At 43.4% G+C, this 24,972-nt stretch overlaps 1 protein-coding gene across 1 annotated transcript in view; it reads left to right on the plus strand.

The window, feature by feature from the left end:
• Nucleotides 1–21,567, plus strand: part of si:ch211-241j12.3 (uncharacterized protein LOC566552 homolog) — a 35,996-nt gene extending 14,429 nt beyond the window's left edge. The window contains exons 6-8 of the mRNA XM_041187636.1: nucleotides 6,436–6,623; nucleotides 16,994–17,127; nucleotides 21,335–21,567. Coding sequence (XP_041043570.1) covers nucleotides 6,436–6,623; nucleotides 16,994–17,127; nucleotides 21,335–21,567 — 555 coding nt within the window. The remainder of the gene's footprint in view (nucleotides 1–6,435; nucleotides 6,624–16,993; nucleotides 17,128–21,334) is intronic.
• The last annotated feature ends 3,405 nt before the right edge of the window (nucleotides 21,568–24,972 follow it).

Here is a 24,972-nt window from a genome sequence, read left to right on the forward strand (position 1 = left end):
TTTTGCAAGCATGGGCTGGTTGAGTACAGTCTGTATCATGCCTGTTGCGAACAGCGGAAGGGACATGCTGTTTGATACGATCCACCAGTCTTTGGGACGTATGGCCTACATATCTAGCATCACACTGGCACTGAAACTCATATATCACATTACTCATTTGTGTGATAGGCAGGACATCTTTTTGATAAAAACAAAAAAACTGCGGATGCTGGAAATCCAAAACAAAAACAGAATTACCTGGAAAAACTCAGCAGGTCTGGCAGCATCGGCGGAGAAGGGTCATGAGGACTCAAAACATCAACTCTTCTCTTCTCCGCCATTAGGACATCTTTTTGACTTGACGGCAGCGAATACCACTCGTGTTGCTTCTGCATTGAAGCAACGTGGAACAGCTATCTTCACCTGTTGCTCCAATTTTTGAGATACCTTACCTTCCAGGTATTCTGAGGTAGATTGGGCACTTTTCAGAGTCGAAAGTGATGGCTTTAGGCCCGTTCATGAGTTTGGGTGATACACAGCACGAAATGATCTGATCAGGGTAGCCATTATCCTGCAGGATGCCTTTGATGCACCTATTTCAGCATCAGGCTTGCATGGTGAGCAAATGGCTAGGGCCCTACTTACAAGGTTGCCAATCAGACCAATCTTATAGCATGTGGAACTGTAAGAATTCCAACGCATATATTGACCAGTGAAGGTAGACCATAGTAGAGAACCGATTGGAAGATTTCTCAACTAGTACGTCGAGAAAAGGGAGTTCATTTGACTACTCCATTTCCCAGAACATGAGCACAGAATGGAACCCTTTAAGACATGTAAGGAAATTATCACATGCAGCTGCAGATTTAAGTATATCATCCACATATTGGAAATATGCGAGGGGTAGGAGGTTAGGTGTCATTCCATTGAAGATCAGTTTCTCATGCCCAACAAAGATGTTTGCGAGAGCTGGGCCTAGAGGGGATCCCATAGCAACACCATCTATTTGGGCATACATGGTGTCATTAAAACTGAACTCAAACTGCGCGAGATGTCGAGTTCATAAGATCCATGAATACTGATTTGTGCAATGGTGGTGGGTCCAAATCACCATGATATAGTGCTTCAGCACAAATATCTTTGGTTTCCTTAAATGGAACATTGGTGAACAGGCTAGCACCTTCAAATGAGCACATGGACACAGCAATGCTATCAATATGCAAGTCCTTTGTGGTCTTTGCAAATGTGAAGGAGTCCTTCAGTGTGTATGTGGAAAACTTGTTCAATACTGGTTGTAACAATTCACCCAACCATTTAGCCAATTCATGTTGTGCAGAACATCCGCGTATGTATGGGCTGCCTGAGACACAGGCAGGTGATGTCCCCATATACCCTCTCTTATCTATGACCGGTTCTGCACGACCTTGCAAGAAGGACAATATGCATATGTGCGGCCTTTTCAGGGCTGGCGCATGCACAGAGACCGCTGGGGCCCACTGAGAACTGTAGTCCTCAGCCTTCGAGGGCCCAATCTCTGTTTTAAAAGGTAAGTTTAAGGAGTTTTTTTCCTTTGGATTTGTCACACTATTGCCTTATCAATTCTCAAGATATCCCAAAGCACTTTACAGCCGGTTCATTATTTTTGAAATGCAACCATTGTACTAATGGGGGTCAAGTTGTTTGAAAGTTGTGATGGCGGTTCACCTCCACCTTCTCAAGGGCATTTAGGGATGTTTCCTTTCCCTGAAATTGGGAAGTGTGTGTTCAACAATTGCATGAAAATGCAGTGGTGGACTGAGTGCTGAGCCCAGTCTGCTTAAGGCTGGAAAAGATTGTGGTGACAATGTCATTTATCTTTGTATCCAGTGGCACCGATGCCTGTGGAAGAACCCAGCAGTAACGTTTCTTGAGGTGGCTGTCTGCTGCACCAGAGGCAGCAATGCTATATGGGGAAAATGGCTGTACTTTATCCTGATAAAAACAAAAAAACTGCGGATGCTGGAAATCCAAAACAAAAACAGAATTACCTGGAAAAACTCAGCAGGTCTGGCAGCATCGGCGGAGAAGAAAAGAGTTGACGTTTCGAGTCCTCATGACCCTTCGACAGAACTTGAGTTCGAGTCCAAGAAAGAGTTGAAATATAAGCTGGTTTAAGGTGTGTGTGTGGGGCGCGGAGAGATAGAGAGACAGAGAGGTGGGGGGGGGGTGTGGTTGTAGGGACAAACAAGCAGTGATAGAAGCAGATCATCAAAAGATGTCAACGACAATAGTACAATAGAACACATAGGTGTTAAAGTTAAAGTTGGTGATATTATCTAAACGAATGTGCTAATTAAGAATGGATGGTAGGGCACTCAAGGTATAGCTCTAGTGGGATTTTTTTTTATTTTTTTATAATGGAAATAGGTGGGAAAAGGAAAATCTTTATAATTTATTGGAAAAAAAAAGGGAAGGGGGAAACAGAAAGGGGGTGGGGATGGGGGAGGGAGCTCACGACCTAAAGTTGTTGAATTCAATATTCAGTCCGGATGGCTGTAAAGTGCCTAGTCAGAAGATGAGGTGTTGTTCCTCCAGTTTGCGTTGGGCTTCACTGGAACAATGCAGCAAGCCAAGGACAGACATGTGGGCAAGAGAGCAGGGTGGAGTGTTAAAATGGCAAGCGACAGGGAGGTTTGGGTCATTCTTGCGGACAGACCGCAGGTGTTCTGCAAAGCGGTCGCCCAGTTTACGTTTGGTCTCTCCAATGTAGAGGAGACCACATTGGGAGCAACGAATGCAGTAGACTAATTTGGGGGAAATGCAAGTGAAATGCTGCTTCACTTGAAAGGAGTGTTTGGGTCCTTGGACGGTGAGGAGAGAGGAAGTGAAGGGGCAGGTGTTGCATCTTTTGCGTGGGTATGGGGTGGTGCCATAGGAGGGGGTTGAGGAGTAGGGGGTGATGGAGAAGTGGACCAGGGTGTCCCGGAGGGAGTGATCCCTACGGAATGCCGATAAGGGGGGTGAAGGGAAAATGTGTTTGGTGGTGGCATCATGCTGGAGTTGGCGGAAATGGCGGAGGATGATCCTTTGAATGCGGAGGCTGGTGGGGTGATAAGTGAGGACAAGGGGGACCCTATCATGTTTCTGGGAGGGAGGAGAAGGCGTGAGGGCGGATGCGCGGGAGATGGGCCGGACACGGTTGAGGGCCCTGTCAACGACCGTGGGTGGAAAACCTCGGTTAAGGAAGAAGGAGGACATGTCAGAGGAACTGTTTTTGAAGGTAGCATCATCGGAACAGATGCGACGGAGGCGAAGGAACTGAGAGAATGGGATGGAGTCTTTACAGGAAGCGGGGTGTGAGGAGCTGTAGTCGAGATAGCTGTGGGAGTCGGTGGGTTTGTAATGGATATTGGTGGACAGTCTATCACCAGAGATTGAGACAGAGAGGTCAAGGAAGGGGAGGGAAGTGTCAGAGATGGACCACGTGAAAATGATGGAGGGGTGGAGATTGGAAGCAAAATTAATAAATTTTTCCAAGTCCTGACGAGAGCATGAAGCGGCACCGAAGTAATCATCGATGTACCGGAGAAAGAGTTGTGGAAGGGGGCCGGAGTAGGACTGCAACAAGGAATGTTCCACATACCCCATAAAGAGACAGGCATAGCTGCGGCCCATGCGGGTACCCATAGCCACACCTTTTATTTGGAGGAAGTGAGAGGAGTTGAAGGAGAAATTGTTCAGCGTGAGAACAAGTTCAGCCAGACGGAGAAGAGTAGTGGTGGATGGGGATTGTTCGGGCCTCTGTTCGAGGAAGAAGCTAAGGGCCCTCAGACCATCCTGGTGGGGGATGGAGGTTTAGGGGGATTGGACGTCCATGGTGAAGAGGAAGCGGTTGGGGCCAGGGAACTGGAAATTGTTGATGTGACGTAAGGTGTCAGAGGAATCACGGATGTAGGTGGGAAGGGACTGGACAAGGGGAGAGAGAAGGGAGTCAAGATAACGAGAAATGAGTTCTGTGGGGCAGGAGCAAGCTGAGACGATCACCTCTACCTCGCGGAGGCTGAGCATCAACTCGCAGACACTTCCTCCTACCTCACCCTGGACCATGACCCCACCACTGAACATCAAGCCATTGTTTCCAGGACTGTCACTGACCTCATCTCCTCTGGGGATCTCCCTCCCACAGCTTCCAACCTGATAGTCGCCCAACCTCGGACGGCCCGCTTCTATCTCCTACCCAAAATCCACAAACAGAACTGCCCCGGTAGACCGATCGTCTCAGCTTGCTCCTGCCCCACAGAACTCATTTCTCGTTATCTTGACTCCCTTCTCTCTCCCCTTGTCCAGTCCCTTCCCACCTACATCCGTGATTCCTCTGACACCTTACGTCACATCAACAATTTCCAGTTCCCTGGCCCCAACCGCTTCCTCTTCACCATGGACGTCCAATCCCTCTACACCTCCATCCCCCACCAGGATGGTCTGAGGGCCCTTAGCTTCTTCCTCGAACAGAGGCCCGAACAATCCCCATCCACCACTACTCTTCTCCGTCTGGCTGAACTTGTTCTCACGCTGAACAATTTCTCCTTCAACTCCTCTCACTTCCTCCAAATAAAAGGTGTGGCTATGGGTACCCGCATGGGCCGCAGCTATGCCTGTCTCTTTATGGGGTATGTGGAACATTCCTTGTTGCAGTCCTACTCCGGCCCCCTTCCACAACTCTTTCTCCGGTACATCGATGATTACTTCGGTGCCGCTTCATGCTCTCGTCAGGACTTGGAAAAATTTATTAATTTTGCTTCCAATCTCCACCCCTCCATCATTTTCACGTGGTCCATCTCTGACACTTCCCTCCCCTTCCTTGACCTCTCTGTCTCAATCTCTGGTGATAGACTGTCCACCAATATCCATTACAAACCCACCGACTCCCACAGCTATCTCGACTACAGCTCCTCACACCCCGCTTCCTGTAAGGACTCCATCCCATTCTCTCAGTTCCTTCGCCTCCGTCGCATCTGTTCCGATGATGCTACATTCAAAAACAGTTCCTCTGACATGTCCTCCTTCTTCCTTAACCGAGGTTTTCCACCCACGGTCGTTGACAGGGCCCTCAACCGTGTCCGGCCCATCTCCCGCGCATCCGCCCTCACGCCTTCTCCTCCCTCCCAGAAACATGATAGGGTCCCCCTTGTCCTCACTTATCACCCCACCAGCCTCCGCATTCAAAGGATCATCCTCCGCCATTTCCGCCAACTCCAGCATGATGCCACCACCAAACACATTTTCCCTTCACCCCCCTTATCGGCATTCCGTAGGGATCGCTCCCTCCGGGACACCCTGGTCCACTTCTCCATCACCCCCTACTCCTCAACCCCCTCCTATGGCACCACCCCATACCCACGCAAAAGATGCAACACCTGCCCCTTCACTTCCTCTCTCCTCACCGTCCAAGGACCCAAACACTCCTTTCAAGTGAAGCAGCATTTCACTTGCATTTCCCCCAAATTAGTCTACTGCATTCGTTGCTCCCAATGTGGTCTCCTCTACATTGGAGAGACCAAACGTAAACTGGGCGACCGCTTTGCAGAACACCTGCGGTCTGTCCGCAAGAATGACCCAAACCTCCCTGTCGCTTGCCATTTTAACACTCCACCCTGCTCTCTTGCCCACATGTCTGTCCTTGGCTTGCTGCATTGTTCCAGTGAAGCCCAACGCAAACTGGAGGAACAACACCTCATCTTCCGACTAGGCACTTTACAGCCATCCGGACTGAATATTGAATTCAACAACTTTAGGTCGTGAGCTCCCTCCCCCATCCCCACCCCCTTTCTGTTTCCCCCTTCCCTTTTTTTTTCCAATAAATTATAAAGATTTTCCTTTTCCCACCTATTTCCATTATAAAAAAATAAAAAAAAATCCCACTAGAGCTATACCTTGAGTGCCCTACCATCCATTCTTAATTAGCACATTCGTTTAGATAATATCACCAACTTTAACTTTAACACCCATGTGTTCTATTGTACTGTTGTCGTTGACATCTTTTGATGATCTGCTTCTATCACTGCTTGTTCGTCCCTACAACCACAACCCCCCCTCCACCTCTCTGTCTCTCTATCTCTCCGCCCCCCACACACACACCTTAAACCAGCTTATATTTCAACTCTTTCTTGGACTCGAATTCAAGTTCTGTCGAAGGGTCATGAGGACTCGAAACATCAACTCTTTTCTTCTCCGCCGATGCTGCCAGACCTGCTGAGTTTTTCCAGGTAATTCTGTTTTTGTTTTGTACTTTATCCTGGTTTTGTATCTAGTATATAATTATACCAGTACCTCTCCACAGCAGGAGTGAATGCCAATTAAACCTTGCGATTGTGTTGCATTTATAAAAGCTTTCTTGGAAAGGGAACAATTTCCTTGCAGTTTGGTTTTCTATTCAGTAAATAAAAAATAATTTTAAATACCTTTCTGGTTTTCCAGCTGCTGAAAGAAAGGGGTTATTCATTTAATACTTCTGCAGAGCAGGAAATTGTTCGAGATATCAAAGAGAAGCATTGTTATGTTGCTGAAGACTATGAAGCAGAACTGGGCAGCTTGGAAAATGGTGAAGAACTAAACTACACATTGCCAGATGGACAAATAATTACAATCGGCAATGAGAGGTTCAGGTAATGTAGAATATGAATTTACTTCTGCTATTTGGTAGCATAATGATATGTGACATAAAGTTGGGGAAACGGATCAAAGATTATTTGAATCCTGTGTGTCTAGGAGCTATGAATGTCATATTTTTGATACAACCAGTCATCTCATGCTGGTGTGGCTTGCTGCTTTCTGGGTCCACGTCTGTAATTCCCTTGGGTGATATGTTGCCATATCCATAGAAGGAGGCTTCACATTTTAAGAAATGTGGAGAAAGAAGTCAGGAGCACCATCTATGTTCATAAACCTTCAAGAAGTCTAGAAGTGGCATCAATGGAGCAAATGGACCATGAAAGAAGAAATAAAGGGAGTCTCCCTATGGCAAAAAAAAGCATGGGGTTGGAAATTTGTTATACCGTAGCTCATTTTTGGAACCCTAACCAGCATTGAGGCCTCAGGCTGGCCTAAGGTTGTTCCTTGAGCTTAATTTTACACAAGTTACCAGCACTTTTGATACCTTTTGGAGATGGTCACTGCTTAGGCTGCTTAAGAATCCCAAGAAAGCACAGGACCAGGAATGTAGACCATTTAGCCATTCGAGCCTTTTTTCTGGTGTTCAGCGAGATCATGGTTGGTGTGTGGCCTAACTCCATATACCTGCCTTTTGCTATATCCCTCGATACCTTTGGTTAACAGAAATCTATCAATCTCAGATTTAAAATTAACCATTGACCCAGTATCAATTGCCGCTTGTGGGACAAAGTTCCAAACTTCTACCTCGCTTTAAGTGTTTCTTAACTTCACTCCTGAAGTGCCAGCTCTAATTTTTAGATTATGTCCCCTAGTCCTAGATTCCTCAACCAGCAGAAATAGTTCTCTGTATCCTACCCTATCTGTTCCCCTTAATATCTTTAAAATTTTGATCAAACCACCCCTTATTTTTCCAAACCCCAGAGAATACAACACTAGTTTATGTAATAAAAACAGAAAATGCTGGAAATACTCAGCAGGTCTGGCAGCATCTGTGGACAGAGAAACAAAGTTAACATTTCGAGTCCGTATGACTCTTCAGAGCTAGTTTGTGTAAGCTCCCCTCTTAATTTAACCTTTGGAGCCCAGGTATCTTTCTGGTAAATCTACACTGCACTCCCTCTGAAGTCAGTATATCCTTCCTAAGACGCGGTGCCTAGAACTGCACATAGTGCTCCAGGTGTGGCCTAACCAGGGTTTTTATAGCTGAAGCATGAATTCTAACCCCTTGGATTTTTGTTCCTTAGGTAAAAAGGCCAGCAAACCTTTAACCTTTATGATTTTTTTCATCAATCCTTGGCATTTTAACGATATATGTACATGGAACCCGCCCCACCCCTCCAAGTCATCTCAGACCTCCACTGCTTCTAGCTTTTCACCTTTTAGAAAGTACTCTGTTTCTACCCTTTCGTGTCCCAAGTGGATGCCCTTGCACTTACCTATGTTGAAGTCCATTTGGCACGGTTTTGCCCATTCACTTAACCTATTAATAGCTCTTTGTGATTTTATTCTTCCATCAATACTGCTTACAGTGCTGCTTATCTTTGTGCCAACAGCAAGGTTGGATATGTGGAGCTCCACTCACTCAAACCCAATTTCTGCAAGGGGGCTTAAGACAGGCATTTGGCTCAGGGTTGACATGAGGGAAACATTTTTTATGGATCAAGTCACTTGGATGTGGCATGCACTGCCCAAGGGTGCTAGATACAGAGTTAATTATGACTTTCCAAGTGGAATTGAATGAGCACCTGAAGAGAGAAAATTTGCAGCACTCCAAGGAAAGGCTTTATGTCAGGACCTAACCCTTGTTTTCAGCAGTTGCCCAGGAAACCTGCAAAGCCGCCCATACCAATATGGTGACACCCATCGCACGAGCACAGATTGGACTCAGGGTGTTGCTCCCCTTTTTCCCCCTCATTTTCCATTTAGAGAACAAGGACCAATTTGTACCCCATGATGGTTTTTGGCTTGATTTGATACCATCTCATAGGAACATAGTAGCGGGAGTAGGCCATTCAGCCCATGGAGTCTGTTCCGCCATTCAATTAGATCATGGCTGATCATCAACCTGAACTGTACACAGTAGTCCAGGTGCGGTCTCACCAAGACTATATACAATTGCAGCAAGACTTCTCTACTCCTGTACTCAAATTCCCTTGCAATAAAGGCCAACATATCATTTGACTTCCTAATTGCTTATTGTATCTGCATGCTAGCATTTATTGACTCATGAACAAGGACAGCAGGTGCTTTTGAACATCAACACTTCCCAACCTCTCAGCATTTAAGAAATACTTTGCCTTTCTGTTTTTTTCTACCAAAGTGAATAACTTCACACTTATTCACATTGTATTCCATCTACAGTGTTCTTGCTCATTCACTTAGCCGGCCCAAGTCCCCTTGAAGCCTCCTTTCATCCTCCTCACAACTTACATTTTCTCCTAGTTTTGTGTCATCTGCCAATTTGCAAATATTACATTTGGCCCCCATATCCAAATCATTTATATAGTTTGTGAACAGCTGTGGCCCCAGCACTGACCTTTGCGGTACCCCAGTCAGAACAGCCTGCCATCCCAAGAATGACCTGTTTATTCCTACTCTCTGTTTTCTGTCTGTTAACCAGTTCTCAATCCAAACCAGTATATTATCCCCAATCCCAAACGACCTAATTTTGTTTACTCCTCCTCTGTGTGACCTTATCAAAAACCTTCTGAAAATCCAAATACGCACATCCACTGGTTCTTCACTATCTATGCTACAAGTTACATCCTCAGAAAAACTCCCAACAGGTTTGTCAAATACGATTTCCCTTTCATCAATCCCTGTTGACTCTGCCTAATAATATTTTTTAAGTGTTTAGTTATCACATCCTTTATAATAGATTCTAACATTTTCTCTACTACTGACGTCAATGTAACAGGTCTGTCGTTCTCCATTTTCTATCTCTCCCTCCCTTCCTAATTAGTGGGGTTACATTTGCTACTTTCCAGTCTGCAGGAAACTTTCAAGAATCTACAGAATTTTGAAAGATAACCACCAATGCATCCACCACCTCCTTCAACATTCTGTGATGTAGCTCATCAGGTCCAGGGGATTTATCAACACTCAGTTAATTTTTTGAATACTGCCTCTTTATTAATATTAATTTCTTTCAGTTCCTCATTTTCACAAGTCTCTTGGTTCCCCAGTATTTCTGGGAGATTTTCTGTATCTCCCTCCATGAAGACAAACGCAAATTAAATGTTTAGTTTCTCCACCATTTCCCTATTCTCCATTATAAATTCTCCTGTCTCTGGCTGTAATGGACCCACATTTATCCGTGCTGATCTTATCCTTTTCACATACTTTAAGAAGCTTTTACAGTCGGCCTTTGTTTCTCACTGGCTTGCATTCATATTCTCTTTTCCCTTTATCAGTTTCTTGATCCTCCTTTGCTGGATTCTAAGTTGCTCCCAATCCTCGGGTTTACCACTTTTCCTGACAACCTTATCAGCCACTTCCTTTGATCTAGTGCAATCTTTAACTTTTGTTAGCCACGATTGATTCATCTTTCCTGTTGGGTTTTTGTGTCTCAGAGGAATGTATACTTGTTATGTTTGTCCCCAATGTCGGGATTGTTCCAAATTTGAAGCCAGTTTGAATTTGCATTAAGATCTGTATGGCAACCCTTATTCACACCTGCAAAGCAAAAACTGTGACTGATCATGCAATACAGATTATAATTGCCTGCTTCTGCCTTCCCACCTTCAAACATCCTTACACAATAGAAGACACTAATGTGCAGCAGATTGAATGTTGAGTTTTAGATCAAAGTCCATTTGTTTCTATTTTCTATTAAATGCATTGAAAAACGTTATTGAAAGGAAGATGAGCAACATTTCCATTGAAGATGAAATCGACAGTTCTATGTAATTTCACTTGAAAGTAATATTGATGAGTGTTTCCACCCACAAGCTGATGATCATAGTTTTATGTCCATCTTAAAGCCTCAAAGCTTGAGGTATTCTGCTGGGTTCAAAGCAGTCTTTGAAGCTGTCTCTGCCCTACTCTAAACCCATGTCAATCCTCAATACCTAATGACGTGTAATGAGGTAGCAGGAATGATGCTGTGGCTCTGTTATACTGTGCATTTTAAACTTTACAAGTTTTGAAATTTTTTTAAATCTTGCGTGTAATTTCTTAAAACTTTGGATGTGCAGTCTCCACCGGTTGCAACAGAATGATTGGGCTATATTTACTGCAGTCCATCGCAGCAGCAACCATGGCAACTGGGCCCGCTTAAGCGTAGGAGAGGCCCCCACATCAGGCTCCCAATGATGGGAAAACCTCCCTCCACCAATTAAGTTGTGGGGGGGTGCGAAAGGGACTGACGCAGGATTCCCGGCCGCCTCCAGCGATATGTCAATTAGGCTCTTCAATGAACCAACTGATGCTCATTATCCCTGAGCCCACCACGATTTCACGGTGGCTCAGGAATTGAATGGGGGCTGTGTAGATCTCCCTCGCTCTCGGAAGGATTCCCAGCAAACCTGGGGTTGAGGGGGGGCCTTGCTATCGGGCACCTTGCGCCCAATTGAGGGACCAGGCATTCAGCAGGCAGGTGACCCCTAAAATCCACACCCCCCCTTGCCTCTGACCAACATCCCACCCCCTCCCCCACCCAACAAACCCCATCCCACCTTCAGTCACCTATGGTCCGCGATGCTGGCCTCACGTGGAGGTAGTGCTGCCAGCAGCCACTGCTTCCTACTGGCACTGGCAGCATGAGGAGCAGTCAGCTTCTGACTGGCAGCCCACAGTGGGCAGGACTTCCACCGCCCAGGACTTCAATCGTGGAGAAGGCTGAAGAAAGCCTCATGAAATTAAAGCTCCCACTTCTATTTCGAATATTAGTAATGCTTGAAATTGGCCAGCTGAGTGCCTGAAGGACATTTGATTCAGTCAGGTCCCCTTCACGGAACGGACAGTGGCTGTGAACAAGATGGCTAGCATGACAGGGCAGTGCTGTAATACTCCTTTCTTTTATTTTGTTGAGTGACTAATCTTAACAAGACCCTGTCTGTCTATCTGTCTGCTTCCCACTCATCCTCAATACAGCCCAAGTTGCTTGTCATCTTTCTTGCTGTAGCTACATGCTGGACTGAGTTTCAGATGATTTATTCTCCAGTTTTCCATCATCACAGGAGAGATACGGAAAAGACACTGAGTTTACAATTGATGATAATCTGACCAAAAATCTGTACAACCTTGTTTAAGCCAGCTTTCTGCCTGTATATAATACGGGTGAGTAGTGTGGTCCAGGATTGTTCACGGTTGTAATACCCATCATCAGTACCTCTTTGACCTGCACAAACTAACACACTTTTAACTGGTCAGATCAGTGCAAGTTATTGACCTGAGCTTAAATTACCCCATCTGGAAAAGTTGACTTTAACATGGACATTCGGAGACTGATTAAATTTCAGGCCTGCAATTCAGAAAAACAACCTGAGTGAATTGGACAGAAGCTGAATTTAATTGAAATAAAGGGGCAGAATTTTAGTCCCACAGGCAGGCGCGCGCACCCAACCCATTCGGGCGTAAAATAGCATACGATGATGTCGGGTGAGCGTCCTGACATCATCGCGCACTCGCATGATATTTCAGTCGGCGGGCGTGCGCAAGAGTCAGCAACACGCCTGCTGACAACTAAGGGGCCTATTAAGGCCATTAAAGTTTCAATTAGTAGGGATTCTCACTGCCTGTCCAATGCTACAGTTGGCAGGCGGGAAAATCGGCCAGGCAGCCTTTAGATTTTTGAGGAAACCTCTTCCAAGGGCGCAATGAGGTTTCCGATATTAATTTTTTTAAAAATTAAAATGTTTGGGCAGAATTTTTATCATCAGCATGTTGAGGTGAGTGACTCTTATGGGTGGAATTTTTTTTTGGAATTTCATAATGTTTATTTTTGAATTTGAAATTCCTCAGCTCCCCGAGACAGCTCTCTGCCTTCAGGGAGCTTTCATTGCATGCTCCCCTGCACCGGCGCTGACTTCAGCATCGCCCTCCTCCCGCCCCCACCCCGGCAGCACTGAGCCTTTCACGCTGGCTGGCTGTTAATTGGCTGGTTGTAAAATTGCGGCCGGGTGCCAATCACAGGCGGTGACCTGTTTCCTGGGCCCACCCACCCGATGACCTTAAAATCCTGTCCAAAGTTCCACAATGATCAGTTTGAAAAAGGAAGATAATTCACTAAATTGTCTCTGTGCTAAGTAAATGGAACATTACACATACAACGTTATAATCAGCAACTTTAAGATTGACATTAATGCAATTGGAAACCACAGTTTTTTGAACGATATTAGTGATTTTAAACTTGCCATTTTAAATGGTGGGAACTGAACCTATTTTTTGCAGCAAGTTATGTATTTTGTTTTAAGCACTCAAGCACAGAATGGATTCACTGTTATCTTTTGTTGATTTCTGCACTGTGTATATTTCAGTTACAGTAAATGGCAAGATTTTCCAGATTAAACATACTTTTTATAATCACTTTTTAATTGCTGCAACTAATCTGAGTTTTTATCATAAAATATGTTTACTTTGCAAATGACTTCCTGCCATAATAGAGCCAAATGAATCAGAAGATCATATTATATTACTCATTTGACTATAAATGTGTTTTAAGGATTTGAATGAGGGAAAAGTTCTTAATTTCTCGGGCGACTGTCAGGCTCCATGATAACAAGACATGGACATGGAGGTTATTCTACCTAATTTAGCAAAACTAATAGATCCATTAGTGTGTGGCATTGTTTCATGCTTTTGTTCTCGACATCTGGACATTGCTGTCAGTGCATTGAGCCAACAGCAATGGTGACTCATAACATTGCAGCATTATATCAGGTATATATTTTTTTAATTAGCCAATCAGAGCACCTAGTCACCAAAGTTTAGAAAGAAATAATGCCATAAAACGTTATGGCTGCAGCAATTGTGTGCTGAGGCAAGCATAGAAGACTCACCAGAGATATCAGATGGCATTGTATACTGTCTACACCTGAGCCTCCCATCGGATTAGGTACAGTTACCTGGTAGTGACTGAGGAGTGCTGCCTCCCCTCACTCTCTAGTTTAATGTAGAGACAATTGAAGCGCTGGTCAATTTTCTTACAGAATACCTGCAAAAAACATGGGCATGGCACCGTCAATGAATCTCAAGGTAACAATGGACATTGTTATTATTCAGAAGGGCTAATGACTTCATTTTCACCACCTGCCAACAGCAGTAACATGCAAGAGTAATATTTTGACAGAACTGTTGCTTTCCAGAGACTGAAGGATCATCACCTGCTGAGTTGCCACTTGCGCCCCTGGGCATGATCCTGTACCCTGGGGTGACGTGAGAAGGACTTTATCTCAATATGTGACCACCAAACAGAATCTTATAGGGCAGAGCCTCAGGATCTTTGCACTTGTCCTGTTATTTTATACTCCTTTAGCTTAACCCAGTTCTCGAATTATGATCTCTCACATCTTGCTGTTGACTGATTCTTCCCCGATATTCTGTTTTGTGAAAATTGAAACAAAAGTCCTTGTTAAGTATTCCCACCAATTTCCATTTATCATCTACTAACTCACTTTCTTCTCCTCTGTGGCATCCCAGCTGATATTTAACAATTCTCTTTCAACTGAGAGTTCTGCGCAAATGACATTCTTGAATTTGCTACCGAGGAGTTCCAAGCCTATGGGTTTATGCTTGCCTTTCGAGGGAAATCTGAATCTGGATTTTCCTCTTCTATCCCACCCCAAATCAAGCAGTATATCAACAGAAATAATGGGAAAATGTGGTGATGGAGGTTACTGTCACCTTCGTGAACTGACTTTTCCTTGCCCCACTCCTATCGGGGCTACCACTGGCCATCTTTTCCTGCCCGCCATGTAACAATACAGATGGGCAGATGGAGCCTGGCATCCTGGCATATCTTCATCTCTCCCACCTTCCTATCGCTGCTCACCATACTGACACAAAACAAAGATAGGTCATCTAATGCCATTTTGACTCTCTAGTTTAATGTAGAGGCAATCAAAGTGCTGGTTGGTTTGCTTACAGAATGCCAGTAAGGCATTGTCAGTCAATCTCAAGGACATCCCAAAGCACTTCACAGCCAATAAGTACTCTTGCAGTGCAGTCACTGTTGTAATGTAGGAAATATGACAGCCAACTTGCACACAGCAAGCTCTAAAACAGTTTTTTTTTATTCTTTCATGGGATGTGAGCGTCACTGGCTAGGCCAGCATTTGTTACTCATCCCTAATTAGCCTTGAGAAGATGGTGATGAGCTGCTGCCTTGAACCACTGCAGTCCATCTGGTAAAGGTACACCCACAGATCTGTTAGTGAGGGAGCAATGCGACTATGACCAGATAATCTGTTTTTGTGATGTTGATTGAGGAATAAATATTGGCCAGGACACTAGGGAAAACTCCCCTGCTCTTCAAAATAGTTCCGTGGAATCTTTTATGTCCACATGAGAAGGTAGATCAACATCTCGTTTGAAAGATGGAAGGCGATTGTAGAGTCTAACAGAGCCACCTCTGCCTCCATTTTGGATCCAAAATCTTCTCTTCTTGGGCTTTGACTGGACTAAGGCTGAAATGCATTTTTTTGATTTCTCCTTTTTGGGACTTCTCCCAATTAAATGCCCGACTGTCTGTACGTTGGCTGCAGGGATTCTGCTACCAGTGGAGCCCACCTACATGGTAAAGGACTCGAACCACTGGAAAATGGGTCAGGGTCGTGGCAGGGTTGGAGAGGTAGGTGCTCTGCCAAATCCTGCTGCCCACTACTCTACTAGTGAAAGAGACACTCAGCCCCTGGCCTCTTAGTAAATGCAGCAGAGATGGGAACTCTCTCTCTAGGTTGGGAGAATCAAATTTGCAGCTCTTTGCTTTATAGCACGATGCAGCAGTGCTGCCATGCTGCCTGTGGTGGAGGAGTTTTAAAGAGCTGAGATTTGATGTTTCATATGCTTTAATAATCTTCACATAGAAAAAAAGATCTGCATTTATATAGCACCTTTCACGACCAAGTACCTTCTAATTTTTTTGTACTGTCTGGGCCCTTCACATTTTTTAGCATTGCCGCACACATGTGGTAACTTAACAGGGCTGACTTGTGTGTGACCTGTGTGGTAACCTTCAGGTTGCTGCACAGCTTAGAAAGAACACTGTTCAAAAATTCACAATATCCCATAGCACTTTACAGCCAATGAAGTACTTTTGAAGTGTAGTCTTATAGGAAAAGCATCAGCCTGTCTGTGCACAGCAAAGTCCCACAAGCAGCACTGTGATAACAGATCAGATCATCTTTAGTGAGGTGTTCATTGCGGAATAATTATTGATCCAGACACGATGGATAGCTTCCCTGCTCTACTTCAAAACCATGCCATGGATCTTTTACACCCACCTGAGAGGAGAGACTAGGGGCTGGATTTTGTGGGGCCGGCAGGTTCTTAGCCACTGGTTGAAGAACCACCGTCAGTTCCATGGGCTTCCCTGGTGGTGGAAATCCTGCCCACTGAGAGGTACCAGCCAATCAGAGGCCGACAGCTATTTATCGCCATCAGTGTCAGGAGGGGCAGTGGCTGCTGCCAGCACTAAACCCACCAGAGGCCAAGGAACGTCATGGGATCCCAGCCCAAAGGTGAGTGTGGTCGAGGTGGGTGTCACGAGGCGGGTCCGGGGAGGAGGAGGTGTCAGAGGGAAGAGGAGGGGAATGGCTTTCAGTGGCCCCCTGCCCCTTCCCGATTGTGGGTCCCTGATCAGGCATTGTGTGCCTGACAAAGCTTGCTGGGTGGCTTTCCGAGAGTGTGGCAAAGTCATGCGGCTCTATTAAATCCCTGAGGCATCTGTAAACTGTGGTGGGCTAGGGGATAATGGGTGTCCATTGGCTCATTAATGAGCCTAAATGACATGCTGCTTCTGCCAGCTGGGAATCCCGTGCCAGCCTCTACCGCCCTCAGACTTGATCGGGGAGGTTCTCACAGGGAGCTGCGGCAGGGCCTCTCGCACGATCAAGTGGGCCCGGCCGCCATGATTCCCACCGCGCAGGGCTGCATTAAATCCAGTCCAAGGCCTTGGTTTAACATTTCATCTAGAAGCCAGAACCTCCAACAGTGTAACACTTCCTCGGTAATGCACTGGAAGGTCAGTAACTGTTTGTGTTCCAGTCTCTGGAACGGCTTCTGGCGTGGGGACAGAAAAGTGCAACACGCCGAGCCATGGCTGGCACAGAGAGACATTCTGTGCTATAACTTGAGATGTTAATTGCATGGTAAGTGTACTATGGATGTAAAAACTAATTGTAATTTTTCTCCCCTTTTCCAGAGCTCCAGAGATTTTGTTTAGACCAGAGATGATTGGAAGAGACCACTATGGAATTCATGAGAGTCTTCTCCGCGCCATTATTCTCTGTGATGTAGACCTGAGACAAACCTTTGCTGCAAACATTATTCTTTCAGGTATAATGGCTGGCCATCTGCTTCAAAATAAACTGGAAATTGAACTGCATAACTTAATATGGGTGTAGAAATAGATAGAAGATTTTGATTTCCTTTGGCGAGCATTCTCTGTGAAAATGACAGGATTTTGTTTGCTATAATGCAAGCTTTGAGCAGCTCATGATAGTGATGCATTTACCAGCCTTATTTCTACTGGTAAGTTTGTGGAGAACAATGTTAAAAAGCAATACCTTTATAGACCTTCTGAAAGTGTACTTGACTACCTCACTGTAGTTAGAAATATAGGTTGAAATGTCTGTCTGCTCCACTTAATATCATTGTCATGTTCCAAGCCTTTATGACCATTTTTCAAAAGAATGGATTTGGAAAAGGCGCTCCTGTTAATACTGGGATTTGTAAAAGTGTGCTGCAGTCAGGGGTACCAAGACAAAAGGTGGTTTAGTTTTCTCCAGATACTAAAATTATTAGCTTGTTGAGGTAATTGAAAAATCCCTCTTGCACTCTGTGATGGAATACTCTTTTGATTAATGATTGTTTGGTTCCTGAAGCAGTGGATACAGAGAGGGACATGTACACTAAGAGGTTAGTCTATGATTTGCACCAGAGACACTGCTAGGACAGAGTGGGTCCAGAATAGGTAGGCACTGAAAGTCCGAATGCAAAGGGACATGGACTTTACATCCAGCAAGATGAATTATTGAAGTGTAGTTAGCATAGCATATTGATTACTTTTGTTAATAGAGAAAAGCTGTATCAATTGAACTATATAAGTCTCATCACAATTTTTTGCACATTCATCCAATAGCAGAATAAAGCAGTTTAACTATTTGATGGCGTACCATGATGAATCCAGGTGAGCCAAGACTTCTTCAGAGAGATTTAAAAATGCACAGACCTACATAGGAACATAACATAACCTGAGAAGCAGATATCCAGTTCCAGTCACAATAGTGGTCCAATGTTAATTGCCAGGTCAGGATATCAGGCTATCGGAGTCAGCTGCCAAAATTTGAAGACATTCAGAACACTTATGGGAGCGAATGATAGCCCTAAACCTGTGAAGCTGTCCATGGTAGAAGCTAGTTTGTAATAAATGCATTATACATTGACAACTTGACATTGTCCACTCCCTCAGCTCCAGGCTTGGATTAACCCATTTGAGCATGTCTGATGTACCTTGACTGAACCTATCAATTGACATGGAGACTAGTTTGATTGTCAACACTTTTCTTGAATAAACCTGTTAGGATTCACGCTCTGTCTCTTGTAGTCTGCTTCACCTCACATCTTCTTGAGGTTCTCTTCTTTCCTGGGCTGTCCTCTCAGCTCTGTTGAATTAGGGACATCCTGCGATGTCTCCTGAGCTGCAGCCCTGCATATGTGTCCCTGTCCAATAGCTCCCTTAGTTATAGTTGCTTTCATGCACTCTATCCTAGACTGTGTTATTCCTCTGAGCAGACTCTGCACATGTCATTACACACAGAGGGTGGCCATTCTGCCCTTTGAGTACATGCAGGCTCTCAGACCAATCCAATCAGTCCCATTCCCCTGCTCTATCCCTGTAGCCCTGCAAGTTTATTGCTCTCAAGTGTCCATCCAATTTCCTTTTGAAATCATACATCATCTCTGCTTCCACCACTCTCAAAGGCAGCGAGTTCCAGGTCGTTACCACTCGCTCTGTAAATAAAGTTTTTTCTCACATCTCTTCTGCATCCAATGCCCAAAATCTTAAATCCACGTCCCCTTATCTTTGCGCCATCAGCTAATGGGAATAGCTAATCTTTGTCGACCGTAACTAAACCTGTCATAATCTTGGACACCTCTGTCAAATCTCCCCTCAATCTCCTTTTCTCCAAGGAGGCCAAACCCAGTCTCTCCAACCTACCCTCGTAGCTAAAATCCCTCATCCTTCCCAAAGCATGGTGACCACAGCTGGATGCAATACTCTGGTTGTGGCATAACCAGAGTTTTATAAAGGTTCACCTGATAACTTCCCTGCTTTCGTACTCAATACCTCTATTTTTGAAGCCCAAGATCCCATATGCTTTGCTGATTACTCTCTCATTATGCCTTGGCACCTTCAAAGTTCTATACATATGAGTCCCAGGTCCCTCTGCAAACTCTTTAGAATTGTGACATTAAGTCTATCTTGCCTCTCCAAATCCCTCCTGCAAGCTAATAAATTTAATAATTGGGGAAAAATAATTTACATTTAACATATCAACCACCTTTTGTCTTGGTATGAATCATCTCACGCTTCTCTCTACTAAATTACATCTACTACTTGTCTGCCCATTCTGCTAGCCTATCTATGTCCTGTTGCAATCAATTATAATAAGACCATAAGACGTATGAGCAGAAGTAGGCCATTCAGCCCATCGAGTCTGCTCCTCCATTCAATGAGATCATGACTGATCTGATAATCCTCAATTCCACTTTCCTGCCTTTTCCTTATATCCCTTGATTCCCTCACTGATTAAAAATCTGTCTATCCTAGCCTTGAATATACTTAACAATCCAGTCTCTACAGCTCTCAGCGGTAAAGAATTCCACAGATTCACTACCCTCTGAGAGAAAAATTCCTCTTCATCTCTTGTCTTAAATGGGCACCCCCTTACTCTGAGATTATGCCCACTAGACCTAGACGCTTCCATGTGGAGAAACAACCTCTCAGCATCTGACCTGTTAAGCCTCCAAAGAATCTTTATATGTTTCAATAAGGTCGCCTCTCATTCTTCTAAACTCCAACCTAGTCAACCTCTCCTCATAAGAAAATCCCTCAATCCTGGGATCAACCTAGTGAACCTTCTCTGGACTGCCTCCAATGCCAGTCTATATTTCCTTAAATAAGGGGACCAAAGCTATTCACAGTATTCAAGGTGTGGTCTAACTAGTGCCTTGTATAGTATTAGCAAGACTTCCCTATTTTTATACTCCATTCCATTTAAAATAAGGGCCAACCCATTAGTATCATACTCCCTGTTTACTCCTGATGCAACTTCGGAAACATCAGCAAATGTAATTTTGCTCTGTATTCCAATATTCATCATTTATTTATTATATATATTTTAAAAAAACATGGTCCTAGCACTGAACCTTGGGGAACACCATTATCTACCATCCTCCAGTCTAAAAAAAACCCATTTACCATGACTTGTAGTTTTCTGTCCTTAAGCCAATATTTTATCCAAGCTGACACTGATCTTCCTATTCCATGAGTCTCAATTTTGTTAACCAGTCTTCCACGTGGTACTTTGTCAAACGCTTCCTTAAAATCCATATAGAAAACATATTTGCCTCACGCCAGCTTGCTGACCAGTTTTCTTGCTACTGTATTTAAATCTCCAGGGCTCCTAGCCTTCTTCCTTAACTCCCACAAACTCTATTCTCCTAAATCACTCCTGTACTTCCTTATTGACTTCTCACAGTTGGTGCTCCCTACACACTCCTGTATTTTCATAGCCCACCCATGGTTTTCTCTTCTTACAATTCCTGTGCTTTGTGTATCTGATTCTCCCTCAGACTTCCTGCTTCTCGCTTCCCTACCCAGTGCGCCTCTCTCCGCCAGCACAGGACTCTCTCTTGGGGCTTTCATGCATTTCCTTTCCATTTCCAAACCTCCCATTTCCTTTGGCATTGTTCGCCGTGCCAGAGGTTCCCTTTGATTCTGTGCAATGCACCCTTTCATCCCCCAGTGACCCCCTCCCACAAGCCTTCCCATCTCCTGTTCAAATATTGCAAAGCTGGAGCTGGGAAGATTTGTGGTGCAAGTTGTTGCTGCTGCTGCTCTCTGTAATTATATCTGTCAACGTGTCGCGGTAGCGCAGAATTCATAGCCTGATGATCGATTCACACAATCTTCTTGCCATCTCATACTGTGGAAGAGTTATGGCCTTCAGTAAATGCTCAGTTGTTATGGTGTCAGTAGAAGTAGCGTTTTGTTGAAATGGTCCAATAAAAAGTCGTTTTCAATGCCTTTTCCCGTTGGTCTGTGAGATGACACTTTTCAAATTAGTATCTGATCCAAGTAAGCCCAAAAACATTCCAGGTTCCTTGCCCAGGTAGCCAGATTTCAGTCAAGATCTCAGTAAGAATCACACAATTAAATTGTGGAAGGGGAAAATTAGATAAGGATAATTAACTATGCTTTAAATGAAGTTGCTAATGCCATAAAAGGGCATTTCATATCTGTTTCTTTTTCTTAAAGGTGGAAACACAATGTTAACTGGATTATCAGCAAGAGTACAAAAAGAAATCTCTTCCATGTTGCCTCTGGACCTGTCAAAATATGTACATGTTACAAGCCCAGCAAATCGGGACTTCACAGTGTGGAGCGGGGGTGCTGCCCTGGCAAATTCATCTGCCATTGAGTGTGCCTGGATCAACCGAGAAGAATATTATGAATTTGGTCCAAAGATTGTTCATAGGAAGTGTTTTTAAACGACAAATCCTGGACGAAATATTTTAAGGTTTTCTTTTATTGATCATAAATGCAATCATGTTAATTGAAAGCAATATTCCAAAATAAGGTCTATACTTCTTTACAGCAGGTGACTTTTCTTTTCAGAATCATCATTTCCCACCTCGTCCCTGTCTGCAACGGGGAGGCGCAGGCCTTGCTGTTTCAATGCTTGAAGCTTAATGTTTCAAAGTTTGTTTCTGTAAGTCCTGTTCCCATCCCTGCTGCATATTGTGGACAGAAGAAAAATTATTTTGCTACATCCTAATGGTACTGAACATTTGAGCACTAACCTCCTTGCTGCAGAGTGGGAGGATGCAGTTACAAATTTTGATCCTTCCATATGTTAATTTTGTACGCTTGGGTGTGGGGGTGATGTGGAATGTTGAGTTGGAGCTGTTGACGTCACCTATGTTGGAAAAAGGGCGTAAAGAGGTGGAAGCAGAGGAGATTAAATAGGTTAGTCAAACTTGGCTGCCATCCAAAATGGGAGTTGTTGGAAGGTTTCATTTTACTCATTTACCTTCTTGAAAGGGCAAGGAAGGGACTTGATATTAGCTGAGCTAAAGAACTTTAATAATTTGGAAGCAGTAATTAGCAATTAAAAAGAAAATGTAAATTTTGGAGCAATCGCTATCTTTATTCAAAGAAATGTTTGCTACACTCAGCATCACACAAGAACTTTTGCTTGCATGAACATATAGAGAATTCCCTTTCCAATAAAATTGAATTGTATCACAAATAATTTTAACATGTCTTTTACCTTATGTGTCATTAATCTAAGACACAGTCACGGACTAGTTTAGGAGCATCAAGGTAGAGTGCCATGATTCTAGCTCCGTGCAAAAGAGTGTTTCTATTTTAGAGGCCGGTCCTTTGTGAATACATTTCTTTAAAAAATCAGTTAAAGTAAATTTGGATGTTTTATTGATATTTAAGATCAGGGATAATACCATCATAGGGCCTTTCCTGGGAGATTCACTTCATGAAATATTTTTAGTATAAATTGCCCTGAAATACAGCTGTTATTTTCTTACCTTTACCTAATAGTTGCCTCGAAAAGAATCATGCCTTAGACAGGTTTTAGGAACGTATTTTTATGTGCCATTGACTGGGTGAAATTCAAGCCCCCTTAGAATTAGAAACTGCAGTGTAAATGCTACAATGATCACTTTTGGAAACTGCTTTTTATTACAATTCTTGTTCCAGCATTTCAATGTATTTTTTGCTTTTACGTCAGTATTGCCATTAAATCCTGATAAATGTGAATCAAATTTGCCAAGGGATCTTCTTGAAATGGAACCTCAGAACTTCAGGAGTGTTTGAGAAAACCTGCAGCCTATTGCTGTGATACAGTTCGCTACCTTCAAAGAACACTACCTTCAGAGAACTGAAGGAAATACAATCATGAGAACCAGTTATCTGCCAATCACATCCATATGTAGACAAAGTCTGCACACTTTTCCAATTGCTAACTTGCTCAAAACTTTGGCAGATACAAAATGCTATCAATTCTAATTATGAACAAGAAACTCGCACTAATCCAACCATTTGAATTACTCACTTTTTTTTCCTGGGAATCAGGAACAAGGAACTGCTACAAAATGAGATTCTTCAACCATTTCATTTCAAGTTGCTTTTAGCCATTACTTACCTTTCTCATTCAGGTAGATATACATGGCTAAAGAAATTCAATAAGATATTCAAGTTGAGTAGATCATTAAAGGGACATGTGCAAGAGCCATGTAGAGACTTAGGGTGATATATGGGAAAAAGACAAAGACAGTCTGATAACAGGAGAAATACTTGCAAGTAAAATATGTGGGAGCTATAAATAAAGAATTAGACAGAAGGAAAGAAGTGCAAAAGGAGATTTTATTTGTTCGGGAACAAAGTACCAGAGATCAACTTTTCTAATACATTGTGTCATTGTAAAGCAGCATATTCTCCAACTTGCTATAAGCAAAGCCACAAGAGGTCTGTTAGTACCTCCTATAAATATGCACATGGATGTGATCTGCAGGGAAAACTATTAATTAATATTACTTATTTGTAGAGTTAAATACAGATGGAAGAAGTTGTTTATAATTTTGTGAATCACAGCATTGCTTTTTTTCACAGCATTTTTTCTTGAGGTAATATATTGTTTCGTTATGTTGGATTATTTGCACAAAAATGTATCATTGGTGAGCAAAACGTGATGAGCAGGGCCTTTTTATTTTTGTCCCCTCAAAATTATGAAATATTAGACTGTACAACATTATGAAATGATAATGCTGAAGTGTTGTACAATGTACAATTTTATCTTTTGTTCTAAATAAATGTATTTTTAAAGTTAAACATCACTTTCAGTGAGACCTGTGTGGACTCCTTGCTGCACTCTCCCTATTTAACCTGGAAAATATTTATAAAGCTTCCTTGAGACATTATCTTCCACAGATATAAAACTCAGAGATATGTCAGAAAGAAAAAGAGTTGCTGTTGCACAGAAGTCTCTTTGTTTCCTGTAGAGTTCTAATGCAGATTTTTGCTTTTTTAATATAACTCATGATAAGTCAGATGATGCTATTTAACGCCTAAATCACTGATAGGTGCTCCATGCTGTGAAAAAAATGTACCCTTTGGTTCAGCTTCACTTGCGTTCTACCAGATTCCAATCCCCCCCCATGCCCCAGGTAAGACAGCTCCAGCATAATGAATAGATGAAAAGGAAGCAAAAGATGAATGAGTATTAAGTCAAAGAAAACTGTGGAGAAAAAAAATCAGCCCAGCACAGAGATAGAGAGAGCTAAACATGACCAGACTTTTAAAATGCAGCAAACTTTCTGTTGCTGCCTGCAAACCTCATAGCTCGTTCCTGTGTCTGAGAGAGGGAAACTTCTCTCACCCATTTCAGTGGTGGTGAATGGGGGGAGTGGCCATCCCACCAAGTAAATTCATAGAACTTGGTGCTCTTTGATGTGTGAGCACAAGTTCTGTTTGTCTTAGCTAACTGCCCTATTATGCAAATTAATTGGAATTGGGTGAAGAGTTTTGGGTACCACAATGGAAAGAAATGTGTGAAGTTGTACATAACCACCAATCCTTTGTTCATTAATTAACACTCCAAATCATTCTTGTTGAGATGAAATTATTGGCTGCTGACCCAAGCAAAGAAATTGCCACCTGCAGTCTTGGAAATTAATCTTTAAGCTGTATCTAATATGACAGACATTTTTTTAAAAAAAAATCAACTCCAGACATTACAGGTAAATCCCAAATTACCATATCCTTTTTACAAGCAATGGCCACACATGATTTTCTACTGCCCAACTAATCATGGGACCAGCCAGCCTCCCTATATTCATTTCCATTCACAAACAATATATCTGCCTACTAGGCAATGT

The sequence above is a fragment of the Carcharodon carcharias genome, chromosome 5 (genome assembly GCF_017639515.1).
Source record: "Carcharodon carcharias isolate sCarCar2 chromosome 5, sCarCar2.pri, whole genome shotgun sequence".
Lineage (NCBI taxonomy): Eukaryota > Metazoa > Chordata > Chondrichthyes > Lamniformes > Lamnidae > Carcharodon > Carcharodon carcharias.